We start from the raw sequence: 19,913 nt of genomic DNA, 5'->3' as shown, positions 1-19,913 counted from the left end.
CTTCAGACTTATTACACTGCAGTACAGATTGCTGATACTCCATCACTACAGATTACTTTATTGCTAGATCTGCTGCCATGCTATTTGTTTCCTAGAAATTTCCAACTAAGGCTTCTAACTAATAGCTTCCAGTTTTTGGACCTTTCAGGACCAGAGGATTCAAGTACTTTTGCTTGTCCACTTTTGGTGGAGACTTAATTTAATTTTGACGAGATAAGAACGTGATACAAAGGTAAGTTCATCAGCAACCCTTTGTGGTCCTAATTAATAAGGAGGTTCTTAGGCATTTAACTCAAAGCACGTGAGCAATTCAATAGCCTTCAGGGACACAGAGGTTATGTCTATTTTCCACATAGTATGGTTACATCCAGGTTACGCAGGTACTGATGCTGGTGGCTACTGTCATGCTTATCATGCTCATCTTCTTATTAGACTTTAATGGGGTTTTTTGATCACGTAAGAAACAAACTTCACTAAGACTTCACTAAGTTACAGTACATGCCAATTTTGAAATGTGCAATTATAGTTTGATACAAGACTGATTTGACTGTTCTACATAGCACAGGCAATGACAGATATTCTTAACCTTGTCCAGGGTGCTCCTTCATAGACTCCACTTCCATTTGCCTACATTTTAACCACCTTTCCATTTCAAAGTCTGCTTTAGGCAGACAAAATTCAGAAAGTTCCAGCTGAACCCAGCATTAAACTGGATGCTAGAATCAGCAACGGTACCCCTTGGGAATGAACTGCAAATCCCACTGATATTCCCTTCGTACATTCTGAATGCCTGTGAACAATGAATACTTACAAGTATGTACGAATTAGGCTTCGGGTGTTTCAGTTTTGGTGTCCAAGAATAGTGGACACTTCTGACAACTTTTGGTCTTAATATAGCAATTTCCCACCATGATGTGGGAGAAAAAAAAATAATTAATACTTGTGAAAAAACAGATACGACAGAAACAGGTGTCACAGAAAATCTTGTATTGCAATTAGTATCTTTACATTCAGTTAAAGATTTCTATCTTATGCCATGAAAAATAAGGCCTTGTGTTTCATTATGAACAATGCGTATAAAATGAAATATTGAACAGCTGCTCGTTCCATGAATACCCTCCATCCAGTGTAACAAATGATAGAGGAGTCATGCAGAAACAATAGTTTGCAATTATGCAATTAAAACCCTTATTGTAGAGCATATGCAAAATGGCTGGAGCAGCCTTAATTTTATTATTTCTTAACTTCTGACTGCTTAGCCCTTACATGTTTTTTAATGTAGAGAAATTTTTATTCCTGTAATTAGTAGTAGATACTACACAGGGAGAACTTCCTTCATCATCCAGGCAAAGGGCATGTGACAAAAGGACTATATAGTGTTCTCAAAGCTCATTTGTATGGGGCTGGAATTTCTCACACTCTGGGCTGCCATTTTTCCCACTTTATGTTCACAAACTCCCTTCTCGATATGCAGTAGCGTATGTTTGTGGTAGTGAGGGACAGATGCTCAGTCTCAACAAAGATCAATGTGGCTCCAGGGAGCACTGTAGCATCTTTTCTCTGATATGAGACTTCACTATCCTGAGGCTGTTCCTATGTGGCAGCTTACCAGGTTGCCAGTCTGTCTTTAAGATAGCTCTCTTTATCTTATTTTTTTAAATAAGAATGTATATTTAAAAGACATACCTGTCCAATAATAAGGGGGACTACAACAGTCATAAACAGCTGTGAGAATATAGATGTAAAAGGCACAGAGGAGGATGATCCAAGCTACAAAATAAAAATATACCATTAATATTGCATTTTTTCTTAGTATCTGCAAATTTCATACATAGATATCACATATTAATATACATTTTATTTTATGCATAAAAACTTGGAAGTATGTGCACAAACGTGGAAGTTGTGCACACGTTTAATTGTTAAGTACAATAAAGCACTTGGTATTTCACAATAACAAAACTGAAACAATCTCTGGTTGATTATTTTATAACCTAAGGTAATAGTTCCATCAATATTCATTTAATTGAAACACTGCTACAAATATATGCAAAGTAAATCATATAAGCATTTGTAGGATGATAGTTTAAAAAGTCAGGGAGTGAATCTTCCTAAGCAAGCAGTTAGCTCAACTAACCTTACCATTTATATAAATATCAGGCAACAAAAACTGGTGTAGTTATTTCAATAAATAAATTATTATTATTAATAATAATAATATAGTGGAGACATTCACATTTTATTTCAATGACGTTAAAGAAGAGATCTATTGAAAGTATACAACTATTCTTTCATTAAGACAACTCAACAGTGACAGGCTTAGTCTTCATGTAGGTGACCTCTTAATTACAATTGTAAATGCTAAAAGTTTTTTTTTAAAAGATGCAGGTGGAAAAGGTGAACCAAACAGTCAGTTGGATTTTTGCAACCTACTTCAGAACGCTTAGGAAAATATTAACTATTTTTTACATTCTGATTGGACTTGTTTTATGCTAGGTCATTGAAAAGTTTCATTTAACGTAATTTAACATATCTTTAACAGCAATAGAATATACATTAAGAAATATACAGTAAGAAGACTGAAAAAGCATTGTCAGAGCTTCCACAGACAACTGTTTGCTTCATGATAAGGGTAAATGACGTAACGCTGAGGATTTCACAGATCCACATTATTTTATATTTTGCACTTCACTTTAAAGATCCTTAAAATGATGACAGAATGCAGAATCTTTTCAGCTCCATCTAAATGATGCTAGTTTCCTAAAACATTTGCACATAAGTCATTCTCATAAATTACGCTCAGACCGCATTATACTTTTGACACTTAGCTTCCTTTCAAAGCTACCTGCAGGCATGATAGACAAGGTGATCATACAATCTAGTCACTTCCTATAACTCTGCCTAAAAAAAAAACAACATATGGCCATACAAGTAGGTTTGGCATAAAACCGGATTCTTTGGAAATTCAAAAGAACAGAAAAATCAGAAATTTCACATACGGAAGTATTTTATTTCATTCAGAAGTGTACAACTGCAACCTTTACCTACAGAAAATAATCTGATGAGAAAACGCCAATTATACCACTTTTGCAGTGGTTTACATGCATATGCACTGCTTTTTGTAAATGCCGTTTGCATATGCACTGCTTGGGAAAACGGTGTACACACCAGTGGGGGCTGTCTGTACGCAAGCTGAGCTTTTGGTGCATGCAGATAGCATCAGAACTGGGAAACAGCATGAAATGGAACTAACTTCTGACACTAGGAAATCACGGGACTTTGAGTGTTGCTTGGCCAGCTTAGAGTTTAAGAGAGTGGGACTCTCTTTTTTTAATCATACCCCAGCACTTGCTTTCATACGTCCCTTTCTAAATACACTGTAGGCAGAGAGCCTTGGGCAGAACGTACAGGATATGGCTCTTTCCTATGTGTTACCTTAACTGGCAACATTAGGTAAGACTCAGTTTGGCCATTTAATAAATTACAGCATCTCATCCCCATCATCTCCAATTTTAACAATGTGGGCACAGAAGACAGTTGGAGGGGACCTAAAGACGATGTCATCACTGAGACTTTTGGTCTGCAAGTAGGGTGCAAGTGAGAGCACCAAGATTAAGGAGCCTAAATTTCCCATGGAGGCAAGAGGGAGAAGTAAGGGCTTGCAGGGAAAGGTTCAGATCACCCACATGAGTACCTGAAGTCAGGCAGTGCAGCTACTCCATTCCCAAGGGACACAGGGCTCTCTGCAAGATTCCTTGCAGAAAGCGGAGCAGAAAACTCCGTCATACCACTCATGATCTCCTTGTTGTTTTAATTCTTGTAAGGAGCTTCTGAAATTTTAAAAGGTTCATACGTTTTCAAACTGTATTTGGACTTATTTTTTGCTACGTGCTGAGGAGCTAAAAGCATTACTTACTGTGTATTCAAGGAAGCTTTTTCAAGTGAAAGTGAAGATTTTTAAACTTTAAAATCTGCCTGGGTCACAGAGGAGTGAGTCTAACCAAGGAGTCTGCATGCCAGGACACTCTGCATAGCTTCACAAAACTATGACGCTTTGGCAGTGGCTCTTGTGCATTTTTGTAAAAACATTGATTGGACTTCTCTCACTACTTTAAAGTTTTATGCTCAGTGGATGCATAATCAGTTTCTAAGTCAGGAATGAAAAACTGTTCAACAATATAACACACTGCTGAAAAAGGCAGCCATTGAAACAGCAATAGTCTTGTCAGTTTTTTTAAAATATTACTTCAAACGTAGTGTCTTCAAGCTGTTGTGGATTCTCAAGCACTTGGTACATATAAGGATATTTTTGTTTTGGGTGTGGGGTTTTGGGGGTTTTTTTGGTTGGTTGGTTTGGTTTTTTACATAATTAGAAACTGAATTACAGGTACTGTACTGGGATGCTAAACCAATTTACCTAGGAAAAGTAAAATTATTTTATTCAAAGAAACAATCTTCTATATCAGGATATCAGGGTATGGTTCTCTACCTTGTCAACTTCACCTCACCCATTCAGACTAATCTCACTGTCATCTGGACCACCAAAAGGCAGACATTTCAGGTAACTATCTCACCCCGACTTTTTAAACAAAACAGAAATCCACATATCAGTCCAAAATGTCAAAATGAATAAATAAATAAATGATTCGTTAACCCTCCTTTTTCCCCAGAGGAAGTGAGTTCTTCAACTACATCCGGTTTTTAGGGAAAAAAACCTCTCCTTCTTGTAGAAAAAGTCAAGTTTTTCTGCTTCTAATATGACTCCTCTCCTGCATGATCCCGTGACCACACTATTTTTGATCCTGTTTCAGTTGTATAGTTAAGAATCATATTCTTCTGCCAGTCTCCAGCACCTTCATTACTTTCTACAGAATAGCGTGGAGCTAGCTTTTTTCTTGGGTCCTTATGAGGTCCTAACACTCTGCTATACCACTCCTGGGCACAGAGGTTTGGAGCAGTGTGTTTGCTAGGCTCTACCCCCACCTTCACGCACTGCTATGGTATTAGACTTCCCTGTCCCACCTATGGTACTGACATTACTTCTTCAAACAGACTTCTGAACTTTGTTTCCCTTCTGAATATTATGACAATAACTTCAGTGGACTGGTTTTATCAGAATCTATCTGTTAGACAACGTCTATAAACTCTTGAATTATCTCAATCTTAAATCTATTCCCAGAGAAAGACACAGAAGATAAGATAAAGGCTGAAGAAAAGACAAGGCAGGAACTTCTCAATCACACAAAAGACAAAGACTTTTTAACCCAGACTCTGGACATACAGTGGCTGACCATAAGGAATCACAAATGCTAAAGGACCCACAGCTAATGGATGCATAATTTGACCAGGACTCCCTCAACATTTGTAGTATGCAAACTCATCAGGGTCACAAACGTTGTGTCCCACAGACTCTCAGACATTGCCTGGGTTCCAGACTTCCTTTGAACTTGGACATATTCGTCACATCCATTTTGAGAAAGAGAAGTGAGAACTGAGGAACAGAGGAAACAAAAAGCTTGATATAATGTTAATCAAACCTTCCTACACATTTACAAATGCAAATATTCTGTCTGAATGAATAAATATGATTTTGCTCAGGTTTTAGTTGGATCAAGCTAAGTTCTGTGCTCCATTTGCTGTCATACAAATTTTTTTTAAAAAAAAGTTCTGTGCTCCATTTGCTGTCATACAACAAATTTTTTTTAAAAACCACCTAGATGATCTGCATTGCACCAAAATTAGCATTATTCTAAAATGTCTGATTGTATTTGGCTGCCCTCCTTGTTATAATCATCTCCATGCCTAAAAATGAACCTTTCTTCACAGGCAAACAGAAGAAGTACTGTAAGAACTGGTATAAAAACATCATAGAATCAAACTGGTGATTTATAGCTGTAAAAAATAACCTGATCGGAATCTCTTATGGAAGATAAAATGCACCATTTAATTAAAAAGCTATCACAAATTTTCATTTTACTGTATTGTCTAAGCTTATTTTAGAACATTTTTAAAACAGAAATTTGATATTGTAAAGTGATCGTTTTGTGCTATTCTGGATAGCAGCATTTCAGTTAAAGGTTTATTAATAAGCCAGCCCTGCTTGAATAGACTCATTATTCAAAAAAAGACCCTGAAAAGTCTTGCTTAGGGAAAGGCACTTTTCACTTAAATAATCTGAGTGATTTCAGAAAGACAACTCAGATGAGAAGGAACTGCACCTTCTGCAAGTGTTTGCTGGATATGGCTGTAATGAAAGAGAATTCCAGGCAAATCTTTCCAAACAATTCTGTCACCATGCAGTACTTCAAACCTGACCTGCAGCATTCTTGCTAATTTAATCCTAGACCTTTCTTCTCAAGAGACTGCCTGTTTTAAAAAACTCCTGACAAATTATTTAGTGGGTTTCTTTATGAGTTTGTGGTAGAAACATTGGCTTATCCTTAATTGATAGGCTATATTTAACTGGTTGTGGTAAAAACAAAAAGCAAAAACCAACCAAACAAAAAACCCCTTCCTTGCATAAAAACAAGACAATTCCACTTCCTGGCCTAGACTGCCTCCACAAGCCAGATGCTCCATTCTTATCTTTCTGGCCGACCAGGCAGGTATCACCGCGGGTGTTCCCACGTCTACAACTGCCACTGACTCTGAAGAAACACACCTCCTACCAGTCACACCAAATTACAATCCAGTGCCACATGTGCTGCACATATTGAGTCCACTTTGGAGGCAGCTGTCCTTTGGGGCCTTACTCTTCCACTGTTCTCCTGCAATTAACATGTTTTCTCAGGTTGTGTCTTTGTGCTCTTCATACACCATCACCCAGCTTCAGCCTCGCCATTTGTTGAGCACAGATGAGGAAGCGAGGCACGGGTGAAAACAGGGCAGAACTGAGGGGGGGATGTCACTGGCTGCTCTCTCATGTGAGATGTTTAATTTAAGCTTTTCTTTTCCACCTTCAGGTCAGGCTACTCTGATACCCATCTTTTTAAATTTTGTGTTCAATGCTGTATCGTCACTGCTTCTGGTTACTCTCATCCAGCCCAGATTCAGCTGCCTTAGAGGCCTGTCTGGACCACCCCATGCGCTAATCCCTTCACGCCCTGTTGTGGATGACAGCCCTGTTACAGAAAGGACATGGAAGGTGATGCGCTTTTGGAAAAGATGTGGATGGGATCCAGTTCAGTAACAAAGGACAATGAACAAGTGTGACCACCTGAACTAAACCCTCCCTTGCTTTGGACTCTTTCCAGAATCCTTATCCTGACCCAGTCATTGTGGTATGCTATGTTACAGCAGAAAAGTATGCACATCGCCCTCGCTAACCCAGGTACTTGGCAAAGGGAAATGCTCTGCAGTGAGTACACTGCAATGGGCACTAACTGTAATGATGCTGAGGCTCTGGGAAGTAGGAAGAGTCCGTGCTACTCCACGGGAAGGGCGCCGACGGGCGCCTACGAGTTCCACGGTGCCTGGCTCTAGATTTCAGGCAGGAGGTCGAAAGAGATGAAACGGTCATTCTTGCATAACATTTCACAGCAGTCTAAACAGAGCTGGCAGGTCACTGCGATGTTCTTCCTACTCCACTGCTTTAAAGGCATTCACATGCAGAGCATTTAGATATCTTGGTAAGGCAGAGAAGCTGTGTAAAAGATGCCAGCACCCAGAGATTGACCAAGAGTCATTGGTACTGAAATTGTCCACCTCTAATGGGTGCTAACAGCAGGAGAGGGACTGGAAGGGGAGGCGTATCACTGGAATGGAGCATCTATAGAATGCATTTAAATTTTAAAATAAAGCTTTTAATTCTGCCTATCAAAAACTGCAAGGTGTCTCTTGCCTCAGAGAAAGGGGCTAAAGGTACCACAGAGATCACCTTCAATGGTTTGGCAGTCATGTATTTTAACAAATAGATCTTTCATTGTTAGTCTTAAAAATTAAAGGCAGACATAAGTCTCTAGTTCTGCTAAAGAAAAGAGATGTTCTAGTCTTATGGTATATTTTGCAAATTCTTGCATATTCTATATGCATCTGTGGCCATGGGAATTGATTTGGCACAAACGTAAAAAAACCTAGCTGTCTACATATACCCTCCAGCTTTGTTTAAAAAAAATAAAAAAATAAAAAAATCAAAGTTTCATAATCAGAAGTGTGGAAAAAGAAAAGCTGACAATCTGTCAACTTCCCCCCCCCCCCCCCCCGTCTTGGGGAAGCACCCCCCCCCCCCCCCCCCGGCTTGGGCAAGGAGACTGTATATTTTGGGGTTCCCTTGTTCTGTGATCTGTAAAGCGATCACAGATGCCTAATCCTGTTCTGGGCTCCCCTATGACACATCAAATACCAAGCCAATCCAAACACACCTGTTGATTTTAAAGCCTTTTATAGAGCCGTAAAAATAACCATAGGTATTCTTAATCTGAAATATATCAGAGCTACTCTTCCACTTTAATATGGTAGAATGATCTTGAGGGCTAATGTAAAGAAATGAGGTCAAGCGTACAACCCAAAGGCACCTAAATGGGAGTTAGATGATTAATACCCTTGGAGAGCTGAGACTTAAGGACTAGCACCCAGAAATTCCACTGCAAACAAGAGGGTGACTAACTGGAAAGAGATTAGTAAATACAGGATAATTAAGAACCATGAATATTATGTACCCATGAAAAAGGCAGCTGTGACATACCAGAAGAAATAAATCAATCAAGGTAGGGGATACTTGCAACTTTGCACAAGGCCTGGATAAGCCCTTGTGAAGAACACTGTGCAACTGTGCACGATTCTTATCACCTGGGCTGAAGAAGGAATTAAAACTGGAACAGGTGCACAAAACACCTCAGAACAAGGGACTTGTTTTATTTTTTGTATTTATGTTAGTTATGGCTTGTTTAGCCTAGCTGACTGAAGACTGGGAAAGAGGATAGGATTGTACAGTATGCCCGAGCCAGGGTGATAAATTTCAGAGAAGTGCTATTCAGGTGTATGGTAACATTGGCAACAAAGACAATTGGGTAAAACACCTGTCACAAATACTGACTGGAAATTAGGTTTCTGCTCATCAGAGACACAAGTTTCTAGTATTGCAAGGGTGGAGGGAGAGCAAAAATCCTTACTTTTAAGTTGTTCAGTTGTTCAGTTTTGAGGTGAATTGCACAGCATGGAAGAGAGGTGGACTGGGTGAGTCAGGACAGGATCCTCCTGGTATCCTGGTTCTATGATCCTATTAAGATGTGTGGTTACCTTCTGCTGTGTAGAAGCAGGATGTGTACTTAAAAGGCTCCCCTAGCATTGTATAGATTAAAACTTCAAGAGCAAAACCAAGTAGAAAAGAAAGTCCTCCACAGAAACGTTACATATTTTAGAGTCTTCTACTTCGACAAATTTACAATATTTTGTGTGTGTGTGTGTCAGGAAGAGGGAAGGCTTCTGTTATTCTCTGACTGTTATTTGTATGCAATTTATATAACAAAGCCATAAAAGGTGAATTTGAAAAAGGAATAACATGATGAAGCAAATATTTCACGGCAGTCATTAAAAAGTTCTCGTTAATTGTAAAGGGTTTGGATCAGATCAGAGAATTTTGTCTTCCCACTGATTACAGAGAAAGGAAACAGTGAGGTAAATAACCAGGTAGAAATAATGATGCACTTTAAATCTTCCACATGAATGAGTTGATCTGTTAACAACTAATGCACTATGCTGCTTCCCCTTCCCTCCCTTCCCACCCACCCCCACCCCTGTAATCAGCCTTTTGTCACATACTAGTGAAATCCATTAGCTGCAACTTCCTTACCAACTTCCAAGGCTTTCCAGCTACCGAAATATTTGCATATTTAACGATTCATTTGACTGGTAACAACTTTCATTTACCAAGTGCTTGAGAGGAAAACCAAGACATAGTGTGTAGAAATCCTGTTTAAAAAAAATATGTAATGACAGTTCCTTTTAATAAAAAGATTTATCTGAAACACAGACTGAAGAGATTGGAGAAGACTTGGCAAAAATGTATTAAGTATCAACAACTTTTAAAACAACATTTTAATTTCAGGATTGTGAATATAGGGGAAAGCTTTTAACTTCAGTATTTCAATCAGCTTCTAGTTGCATTCATGTCCTTATTCACCAGTCATTTTATTTCAGTTTTCTCTGCAATACTTGCACAGAATTTCCTTCACTTGTCTACTCCTGAATTCTTTCAGCAGCGCTACTTTCTAGTACTTAGGGCATCACCACTACAATGCCACCATAAAAATGCCTGCTACATAATTCAGAAATTTGAGAGGGTACCAGAAAAGAAAACATCACTGAATAAATCAAGAAAAGGAGCAAGCTGATAAAGCCTTGGGAAGATTCCACTTTGACACAAATGTCATGGTAATCTTCGGTAAAACAGCAAACATGGGAGCAATGCGTGACAGTTACATAGAGGTTTTTGCCAAATGTGTTTTTAGAAATACACACGAATTTTGCCTTGGCTCTTTAACATTCCATGTTAACTGGTTTGCAGGCATCCTTCTGAAGAATGTAAAGTACATAAAAATGTGAAACACTTATCTCTAACATTTTCTTTGATGGCTTTCAATAAAAATACACAGATTCACACACCTTGACTTTTGTTACTTTGATAGCTAACTGGCTGTGCTTCCAACAACTGAAGAGACCACATCCGTCAGGCGTTGAGTCTCAACAGTAAGGGTAATACCAAGAAGCTGGCAAGGCTGGGATACTGTGCCATAAAAACCACAGCATCACATTTGGCTCCAACACGTGTGCAGATGACTGACTTCTTGTATTTTGATATCAAATACAATGAACAAAATCGTAAGCTTGTGTGGCTTGGTAAAATTGCCAGTCCAACGTGCTCAATCAACTTTAAGGACAGAGAAGGCAACTCTATCCCAGTGCGGCTGGAAAGGAACAGAGCTACGTTCACACGAGAAAGGTCACTCTGCATCATCCTCTTACATGGTAGTACAATATCTATGCTCACTCTGCTTCCAGGGCAAATCCAAGAGACGTGACCTTGCTGAGGCATCAGGCTGGCCTCCATCCTGTGCAATACAAAGGCATACGAAATCCCTCAATTAAAATAAAACTGCATTCATACATATTCCCAGTTTTTATGACTAAAGTTACAATCTAAGGACATATGAGTGAGTTGATACAGCTACAACTGTTGCAGAGTGCAGTGCTCCTGAAGTTCTATCTTTCAAATGAGACATCGTAAAAAGATGCTGGCATCTCAAGGTTATTAAAGAGATCACAGCACTGTTACCTTCACAGTATGATGACACCTTTTTAACTGTCTTTTAGTAATGTAAATGTGCCCAAATGCAGCACACTTAAGAATCCAAATCATGAACTGTTATTACAAATCATAAAATGTTATTACAATTATTAAAGGAAATAACTAAACCGAACTTAGAGAACAAGTCATATGATAAGTAAAGATGGACAGTCATACCCAAGTGACTAATTTCCTCAGGCATTACTTAACCTATTCGTAGTCATTATTTATTGATAGCAATATAGTTATTTGCAAAAGCAAAATTTAGTCTACACTTCAATTTCTAGTTGGTGGGGTTTTTTTTCCCCCAAATGCCTTTGAGAAAATAAAACTTACTTCTCTGCTTTAAAAAATTTCATGATCAATCTGTTACCTCTGGCTTCAGCTAAGTATATGACCTGACAAGAGGAAGACAGACAGCATCCTTCTCTGAATGCTTTGGTACACAGCCTCCTAATCATCATCAATGAAACATTGCAGAATGTTGCAAAGAAATGTGAACAGCATAACCCCATGTTAACTTGAAACTGATGTATCTTGCAGCACTTTGTTTCAACACTCCTGCTCACCACATATATGAACTCTAATCAATTATATGTAGTTTATGGGACATTGCCCATTTATAACATCTTTGCTGGGAATATAACATATTAACTGTTAATAATAAGGGTTAACATGAGGATGATGATATTGCAGATTTACGCATCTGGAAGCCAGATTAATAGCTTCTTATTAGGTAAAATGTTAATCAGAGGTATCCGTGGTGAAGGTGGCTATTCTTTAAAAAGTCTAGCTAAGCATCCTCACAAGGACACAGTCCAGTAATTATGTGCACAGTATTTAAGGTTTCATTAAATCAATCAGAACCTCTCAGAACGCTTTTTTTGAGTAAGCTTTACACCAAAAGTTTCATAGTAAAAGTTTCAGAGTAGAAATACACTTTTCAGAAGTGTAACTGACAATCTTATGTTCAACACCATTCAAGATGATAAATTATTTGCATTAAATGCATTATTTATTATAAGCTTCAACATGTCTTTATCAATGTTGTTTAGACAATTTATATTTACATTACTAGGCAATTATGAACAGAAAAGGCAGTTCAGAACATTATATTCTCTGGTGCACATAGGGCAAAATTTAACTGTTTTGTTAATAATACTGCTGTTATTTCTGGCAGCACTAAGGGTATTTTATGCACTGTATACAGGGGGGCTAACAAATAGGATCACTAATACATTACAGCATTCAGACTATCGTAGTATGACTCTGTGGAAGAGTTAATGCTCGTGAGTACCAAATTCAGGAATTAAAATTCACTGAAGGCATTGATTTCAAAGGTCCCTGAACGGTATTCAGAAGCCCAGCTCAGCTACTGTGGAAGTAAATTAGAGTTTTATCTTGAAACTTGAAAACTCCACCCTTTATTAACTAAGCACTAAGGCTAAGTTGCATGACTAAACTAATGAATGGTCCAGAAAAGATAACCAGGAAATTACTAGTCAGTGTTTCTCACTCCAAAGTAACTACACAGTACCACATGAAATGATGAAGCAGCAGGTTGTAAACAAGTGAACAGAAGCGTGTGAACTATGTGCTTGAATCCACTACATGTTGAGCAGGCCAGATGTATCAAGGAAACCCAAAGGAAAATTAAGAGAAGTTCGCAAGAAAAAAAGGTTTCAGCAGTCCAAGCCACAGTCTGCCAGGGTACAGGAACAGTGCATCAGGGTGTGCATGTTTAGTTCACTATCCTAAATACCTGCCACTGGATAAACTGAACCTTCAGAGAAGGTAGACCTCATCTTGGCAAGATGTGCTGCTGGGCTGACCAGAACGGCTGCGATTCATGTGTCAAATCCTCAGCAAATATTTCTTGGGGTATATAAATATTTAAAACTCCTTGAGAAGTCCTCAAGTTTTGGGCTTTGTGACAAAAAAAAATGCAGCTTTTGTAACTGCCCCTATACCCAGACTAGTTTGTTTATCACTCTGATGAAAAAAATAATTCATGTGTGTATTTTCCTCAAGAAGAACAGCTCCGAGTCATGTTACAAACTGCAGAACAATTAATGTGCATTTTACACACTTCTCATACAAGTGTCTCCAGGGCTGGTAGGAAGAGCAGAGGCATACGCTTTGCCTTCCTGTTCTTGCACATACAAAGTTTTACTACCTCTTTTGAGAAGTAACAGTGAAAACTGCAATTTATGGGACAGACTATCTATCCATAAAGTCACCAAAGGAAAGATCTTTATCTTGCTTGAAAAGGTATGCAGATCATTCCTTAACATTTCAATTTCTACAGAAAATAGCCCTTTTGGCTATGTAGAGCATCAAAACTCAGTGAGGTATAGCAGGGTCAAAGTTGCCAGTGAGCAAAAGTAAAAAGAGCTGAAGTTTCAGTCACTTAGAAATAAAGGTACAGGTCTCTGGATGAATGCCTGTGGAACATATTCCATACAAGAGGGAAGACGACAGGAAAAGAGTGAGGCAGACCATCTGGAATCAATGTATTCCGTGCAAGAATAACAAAACACCAATTTTTTCTTAGAACAGTTATCTTTTCAACCTACAGTAAGTCTATGGTCCCAGATATATCAAGAAAGCTTTGCTGGTGTGTATTGATATATATGATATGGTCAAAGCAGTTCTTGTGTAAACATAGCTACATCAGATGAATTACAATTTGTTATAGTAAAATAAAAATACCGTAAAATAAAAATCTTCCCACACAGCTTTACTGAAGCAGTAGTTGATAATGTTAGTTACTCTCACAGAACTATTTATCCCAGTTTAGTATACACTGCTATATTTGTATACAGTACATATGCTGCTTAAGCATCCCTACTATAAACAGCATGCCACTTGCATGCCACTTACAAATTGTTTCAAACTAACTTCACACTTACCCCCCTTTCCAGGGTGCTGGCTTACATACAATGCAATTAGTAAGATAAACATAAAAGACAACATATCTCTCTCCTGAAATCCTTCAAGTGCTTCAGCCTATTTCCCTGCTCTTCACAAAGCCACAGTCCTCAGTAACTTGCACCATACCATACCATTTGTGCCAGCAAATCCTCCACAAGCATAAAGACTTCCTAACCGACAAGGGACTTACTAAAGCACCATTACCCACCTGTTAAAGCCTCTTCATTGTACGCTGACTAACATCCATACCTTTATGAAACATGAAGATAAAACTCGGTCTTCTCCCTTTCCTTCTACCACGAACTGTAAGGAACCAATGCCCTGACTGAAGACGTAACGACTGAAAATGAAATCTTTAACTAACAGGAACGAAGCAGCACCACATTTAGTGGTACACAGGGGCTCCAGTAATTTGTGTTGCTGCTGCTATCTCACTAACCTCTACCACAAAAATACCCGTGGGCTTAGTTGCCCAAGAGTGAGGCTCGCTTTATCTGAACAGTGCTTTCCCGATTGGCCTGTCATCCATTTTGGATCATTACAAATCTTGTCCAGCTCCTGCATGTGAAAGCTCTCCAAGAGATCCCCTGAGTGATCATCTTACTTGGCAAGTGTTTTTATTTTACCCAGCCTGACTAATAGTGTATGGTTTTGTGATTCTGCAAAAACGACGGGTTTTGGTCCTCTTAGAATGAAGTGCAGATAGTGTTTGCATTCATTGCACCACACTTTGATGGCCTTTCTGGGAGGCAGCTTATTGCAAATACTGACCACAAAAATCTTCCTCGTTATTTAAGTGTTGTTAAATCACCCAAATTTCCATCTTAAACATACTGTCTAATAGGTGCAAGATTACCCAGTAAAAAGACATCTTAAGATCAAGATACTTACAAAAAGCAGAAGCAGAAGTGGAGTTATAACAATGCCCTGGAAGAAATAAAAAAAGATATCTGTTAGTCAGGGAAGCAGAATACTCTTTACTTCCTTGTACTTTAGTGCATGGAAATACACAAACATCATGCAATATCATAGAAATTAAGTGACAAGAAGTTCAACTTTGCTCTTCACTGTGTACATTCTTTAACATCTGTATATCGATCATTTTATAAACTATACTCTGTACTGAGTAACTTTTTTTTTACCACTAGCTTTCCCCATTTTGCACCTAAGCCCCTCTATTCTAAAAGATCTGATATACAGAATAGAACAATTATTTTTAAAAACATATTAAAGCTCTCCCCTCACTGTGCTGTATCTTAACTCCACTAAGCTGCTCCTCCTTAGCAGGGAGACTTGTGATCAAGTCCCATGCTACTCAGTCCCAGGTCCTCTTCCGAGCAAAAGCCACATCAACTGTGATGAATTAGGTGTTGTGACTGTGTAATGTAAACTGATATTTCCCAAGGAAATGAGCTGAGATCTCAAAACTCATTTCACTTGATTAGACTTCGCGTCTCACTGGTAGAAGGCAAGTCTTTCATCTAATTTAATCACACAGGACCATCTCAGCTTTCCACATCCCCCAGGCAGACACAAGCAAAAAGATTTGTTGTCTTCACTGACAAGGAACAGGTTTAAAGCTCATGATTGGACAAATTAGAGGATTTTAAGTTTCATGAGAGCAAATCTTAAAATGAGTTGTTTGGGTTGGGAGTTAACATGACATACATCAGTTTCATAGCTGCAAATACCAATTCCCCATCATCCTTCCATCTGACTTCAATATTTTATTATTGCTCAATAAAATGATTCCATATTTAATGCATGCTAATTCACAAAGCTTGCTCAGAACTTCTCTAAGCCAAGATTATTCTTCATACAGCTATGTCTCAAGAATAACTAGTCTTACAGCTATTCACAAACTTTATTGTCTAAAGGACAAAAGTCCAAAACTTGCTCACATCCGTCTAAAAGGATGCTTATTTTCTGTTTGTTTTTAGCTCCAAGTAAAAAACAATCGAACAAAAAAGCAGTTGTCCCCTGCTTTTCATTTAACCTTGAGTAACACGGCTTTACTTCAATCTTTTGGAAGCTAATATAAAGAAAAACCTTATATGACTAGTTTTGTATTTGCTTTCTCGGCCCACAAAAAGTCTCAGATCCAGACAGCCCATTAGGCAGAGAGTTCCTATTGTGCTCTTAAAACAAAATGCAACAAGTAAATGCCACAAACGATAGCAGACAAAAAGGATCGAGGAGGCAACAGTTAAGCTGTGCAACTTGAAGGCTCTGCAGAACTTAAAAACATATTTTGAAATAAATAATATATGCCATATCTGACTGCCCCACAGCCTAGCTATCCATAATCATTTATCTTTTTGCAAATGTCACAGCTGAGATGATAGATCATAAAAGACTAGAAAGAGAAGAAGTAGAAGCAATAAGAATTGCTTCAGGGAGTCACTCACTGTTTACAGGGAGGCCTAGACGAAAATGCAGATAACAGTTATGAAGAAATATAGGTGTTCAAGTATATCGGCTGTAGAGGAAGAAACAAAAGTTGAGGAAGGAAGGAGGCACTAAGAGCTGAACTGACACTTGCGTACAGTAGCATCTACGATGCTTAGAATGGAGAACTGACAATAAGATCTGTATATGTAGATGCAACACAGTCACTTCATCAGAATGACCAAACTCCAGCTTTTATGAACTACTACTAAGAATACGTGAGCCAGACTTTCCCCTTCTTCCCCCTTCCCCATTGACAACTACACTGCACAGGTCAAATACTACCAAGTGCCTGAGTATTCCCTAAGCATCCTGTAATTTTGGGATGGCAGAACACCACTGCAGCAAGTTTCCACCTTCAGACCTTCACATGAGCGAAGAGGAGCATGGATGGAGCAGGAGGTGATACGCCAAAAGCACCCTGTACTCCAAATGAGCAGTGAGTGTAGGGAGAAGAGAGCACACTGCCAGCTGGTGAGTACAGCCAGCTCTTCTCTAAATCTGAAGAACTCATTAATTCAGCACCATTAGTCATTTCTTACGCGCTTCATGCCTCAGTACATTTCATAGCACTTTTATACATTACAAAAAAATGCAAAGGTAAAAAACCAAACTAAAACAACCTTTCCCTTTGTCTTGTTGATAAATGAAGATGGTGTCCTTCCTCTTTTAGGATGGGACCTGTGACTTGGTATATATTTGCTTTAGAAGCTTGGTGATATTAACACAATGGGCAATAGCCACTGCTAATTCAAAGCATATAATGTCACAAAAGGAAACATTACCCCTGTGACAGCAACACTTCTTCATAATTCTGTAAGCGGAGAGCAAGAGAATCCTGGTATACATCATAAAGAGATTCCTGACTGAGCTTGTTAAAAATCTAGCATTCAAAAGGTCAATTCTAGCAATTCTTTACAAAATTTTGCTATTAAACCTGGTGATCTTAATAATCAGCAGCAAGTTTCCTGTTGCCTCACCACAGAAAGGATTTGTGAGGTTGAATTTTCCCATTTGCAACACATACACAATTCCCTGGAAAGCTGAACAATTACCTGACAGAACAGACAAGTTCATATTAAAAAATAGATGCTGTTGCTGAATCAGAGTAATTTGATGTTAATGTTTTGTTTTGATAAGGAGCACCCATTTGAAAAACCACAGGATTACATTAAAATCAAGGGGGGGGGGGGTTCAGTCAGTAGTGCTGTGGTGACTGTGATGGCTTATGGGTGCAAGCAAGGCAAGATTTGTCAGGCGAGGGAACCTCTGTTACTAGACCGACTGATGGAGTTGGTAAAGAACAAACTTTGGGCACATAAAGCCCATATATATGTTACCCGAAAACACTGACGTGCTTTTATGTGCAAAAGCCCTTCTCTTCAGGTTTCTGTTCCAGATTTGAAGAAGGGTTTACATGACTAAAGCATATCTGTCTAACAAAAGGTATTACCTTTCCCTGCACACGCTGCCTTGCTTCAACACATTACCTCTCCATAAGAAATGTGCTCCTCAATATGCTCATAAGCATTATGTGATGCATCTCAATTCATACCCACTAAAGAATAATATATAGAGCACATTGAGTCTAAAGTCTACCAATAGAAAATACAGACGATGATTTAGGTTTTGAAGGTAAAACCAAAATCTGATTCACTCAGAATAAAGAAAAGGCGGAAGAAAACAGTTACTCTACACGGTCCAGCTCACGCGCTAGCTCTATGCTCACAAAGACGAGCATATTCTGACACTGGCAGTGTGGCTGCTTTCTAAGACTATGACAGGCTGAAAAGCACAAAGGAAGCTAAAAATTAAAATAAAGACTATCATTTCTGAGTCCATTGGACACTAACACCATCAGAGAGGAAAAAGTAACTAAATTTGGCTACGCTTTTCCCTGCCTTGCTTTCCAGGCAAGCACTGTCAAATACAGTGTATGGAGATAAACAGATTGTAGATTAGCACCTCCAGCAGAAGCTGAGCATCTGCCCTTGAGAATGCAAGGTCATTACACAGTTTTAGCATCTTCAAAGTTGGGGTGGAGTGTTAAGCTTTCTGACTGCTGCCCACAATGGAGTCAAAGTTGTAAAGTGACTGCCGTTTGCTATCAGCAGAAAAACTTTCAAGAAATCCATTTACACCTCTGATGTGAAAGACTGACTGAATATATTTCAATGATTTTAGTGGAAAGGGAAGAAAAAAAATCTCAGCCTGTCCTGAGACACTGATACAACATAGGAGCCTGAACAGTCAGATACCTGTAAACACATTTGTTTTTACAGTAAAGATTGTGAAACACGTCTTAATTAAGAGAGTTTAAAGGCAGGTTTGTGTGTGCGAGCATGTGCATAAACATACACTTTAACAGCAAGGATGTAACTGGAGATCCATTTAATTGTTATTTGCCTTGTATAGATAAAGATGTTAAGAGGTTTTCTATAGGTTTCATCCAGTACAGCACTGCTGTAGAGCAGATACTAAAAGGTGTTTATTCTCCAAAAGAATATGTAGAATCAATACATGTAATTGGCTGCCAAATCAGACAGCAAAAGGAAGTAACATAATGGATTTGAAACTATGATGGTAGATCATTAAGGAAGAAATTATGCAAATAGTAAGAAGAAGGTGGGCACAGATCCAGAGGGACACATGGTAGAAGACAAGTAAGGATTATTGTAATGAGGCATGAAATACATGTGAACTTTCCTTCGTTTCCTTTACCCACAAATTTCCCATGCAATTTTTCTTCATTCTTACAGGTCATCAGTATGACACGCATGTGGCAATTACTAGTGGAAAAAAACCTTAACCAAAGTTGCATCTGATTTGTCTTAAGAAGTAGGGCTAGAAAGAAAAGGAAAAAAAAAAAAAGTTTTTTGTAATCAAGGTTCTGAATACACATACAAATGTGTGTTTTCTGAAATCATTTACCTACTCGTGCTTAAAGCTACAGATGTTCTTCAATGCTTCATCAGAGCAGGACACAAAAGGAGCAGAAGTATAAGCAGCATTATGTTATAAACTGAATAAAGGTTAGTAAAAAGTTAACTGGGCAGCATTTCCATTACTACTGATGGGGTAAGGTGTGAGAAAAATGGCTACGAACTCTCAATAATTTCATCAGAAGACAAGCATGAATAAGAACTGAAGCTCAATCTTCATCTGTGTACAGCAGTATTTCTCACATGGTTTTATTTCAAGAGTCACTGGCACTTTTTGGAAAAGAAAGAGCAACCAAAAAAACCCA

The 19,913-nt window shown here is 38.5% G+C and overlaps 1 protein-coding gene across 1 annotated transcript in view; it reads right to left on the bottom strand.

The window, feature by feature from the left end:
• The window catches only part of SLC10A7 (solute carrier family 10 member 7), a gene marked incomplete at its 5' end in the record, with an annotated part of 150,493 nt that overhangs the window by 35,527 nt on the left and 95,053 nt on the right, over nucleotides 1-19,913 (bottom strand). The window contains one exon of the mRNA XM_019472334.1: nucleotides 15,110-15,145. Coding sequence (XP_019327879.1) covers nucleotides 15,110-15,145 — 36 coding nt within the window. The remainder of the gene's footprint in view (nucleotides 1-15,109; nucleotides 15,146-19,913) is intronic.

This window comes from Aptenodytes forsteri, unplaced genomic scaffold, assembly GCF_000699145.1.
Source record: "Aptenodytes forsteri isolate BGI_AS27 unplaced genomic scaffold, ASM69914v1 Scaffold227, whole genome shotgun sequence".
NCBI lineage: Eukaryota > Metazoa > Chordata > Aves > Sphenisciformes > Spheniscidae > Aptenodytes > Aptenodytes forsteri.
The sequence above is the reverse complement of the archived record's forward strand: the minus strand, read 5'-3'. Positions and strand labels throughout refer to the sequence as shown.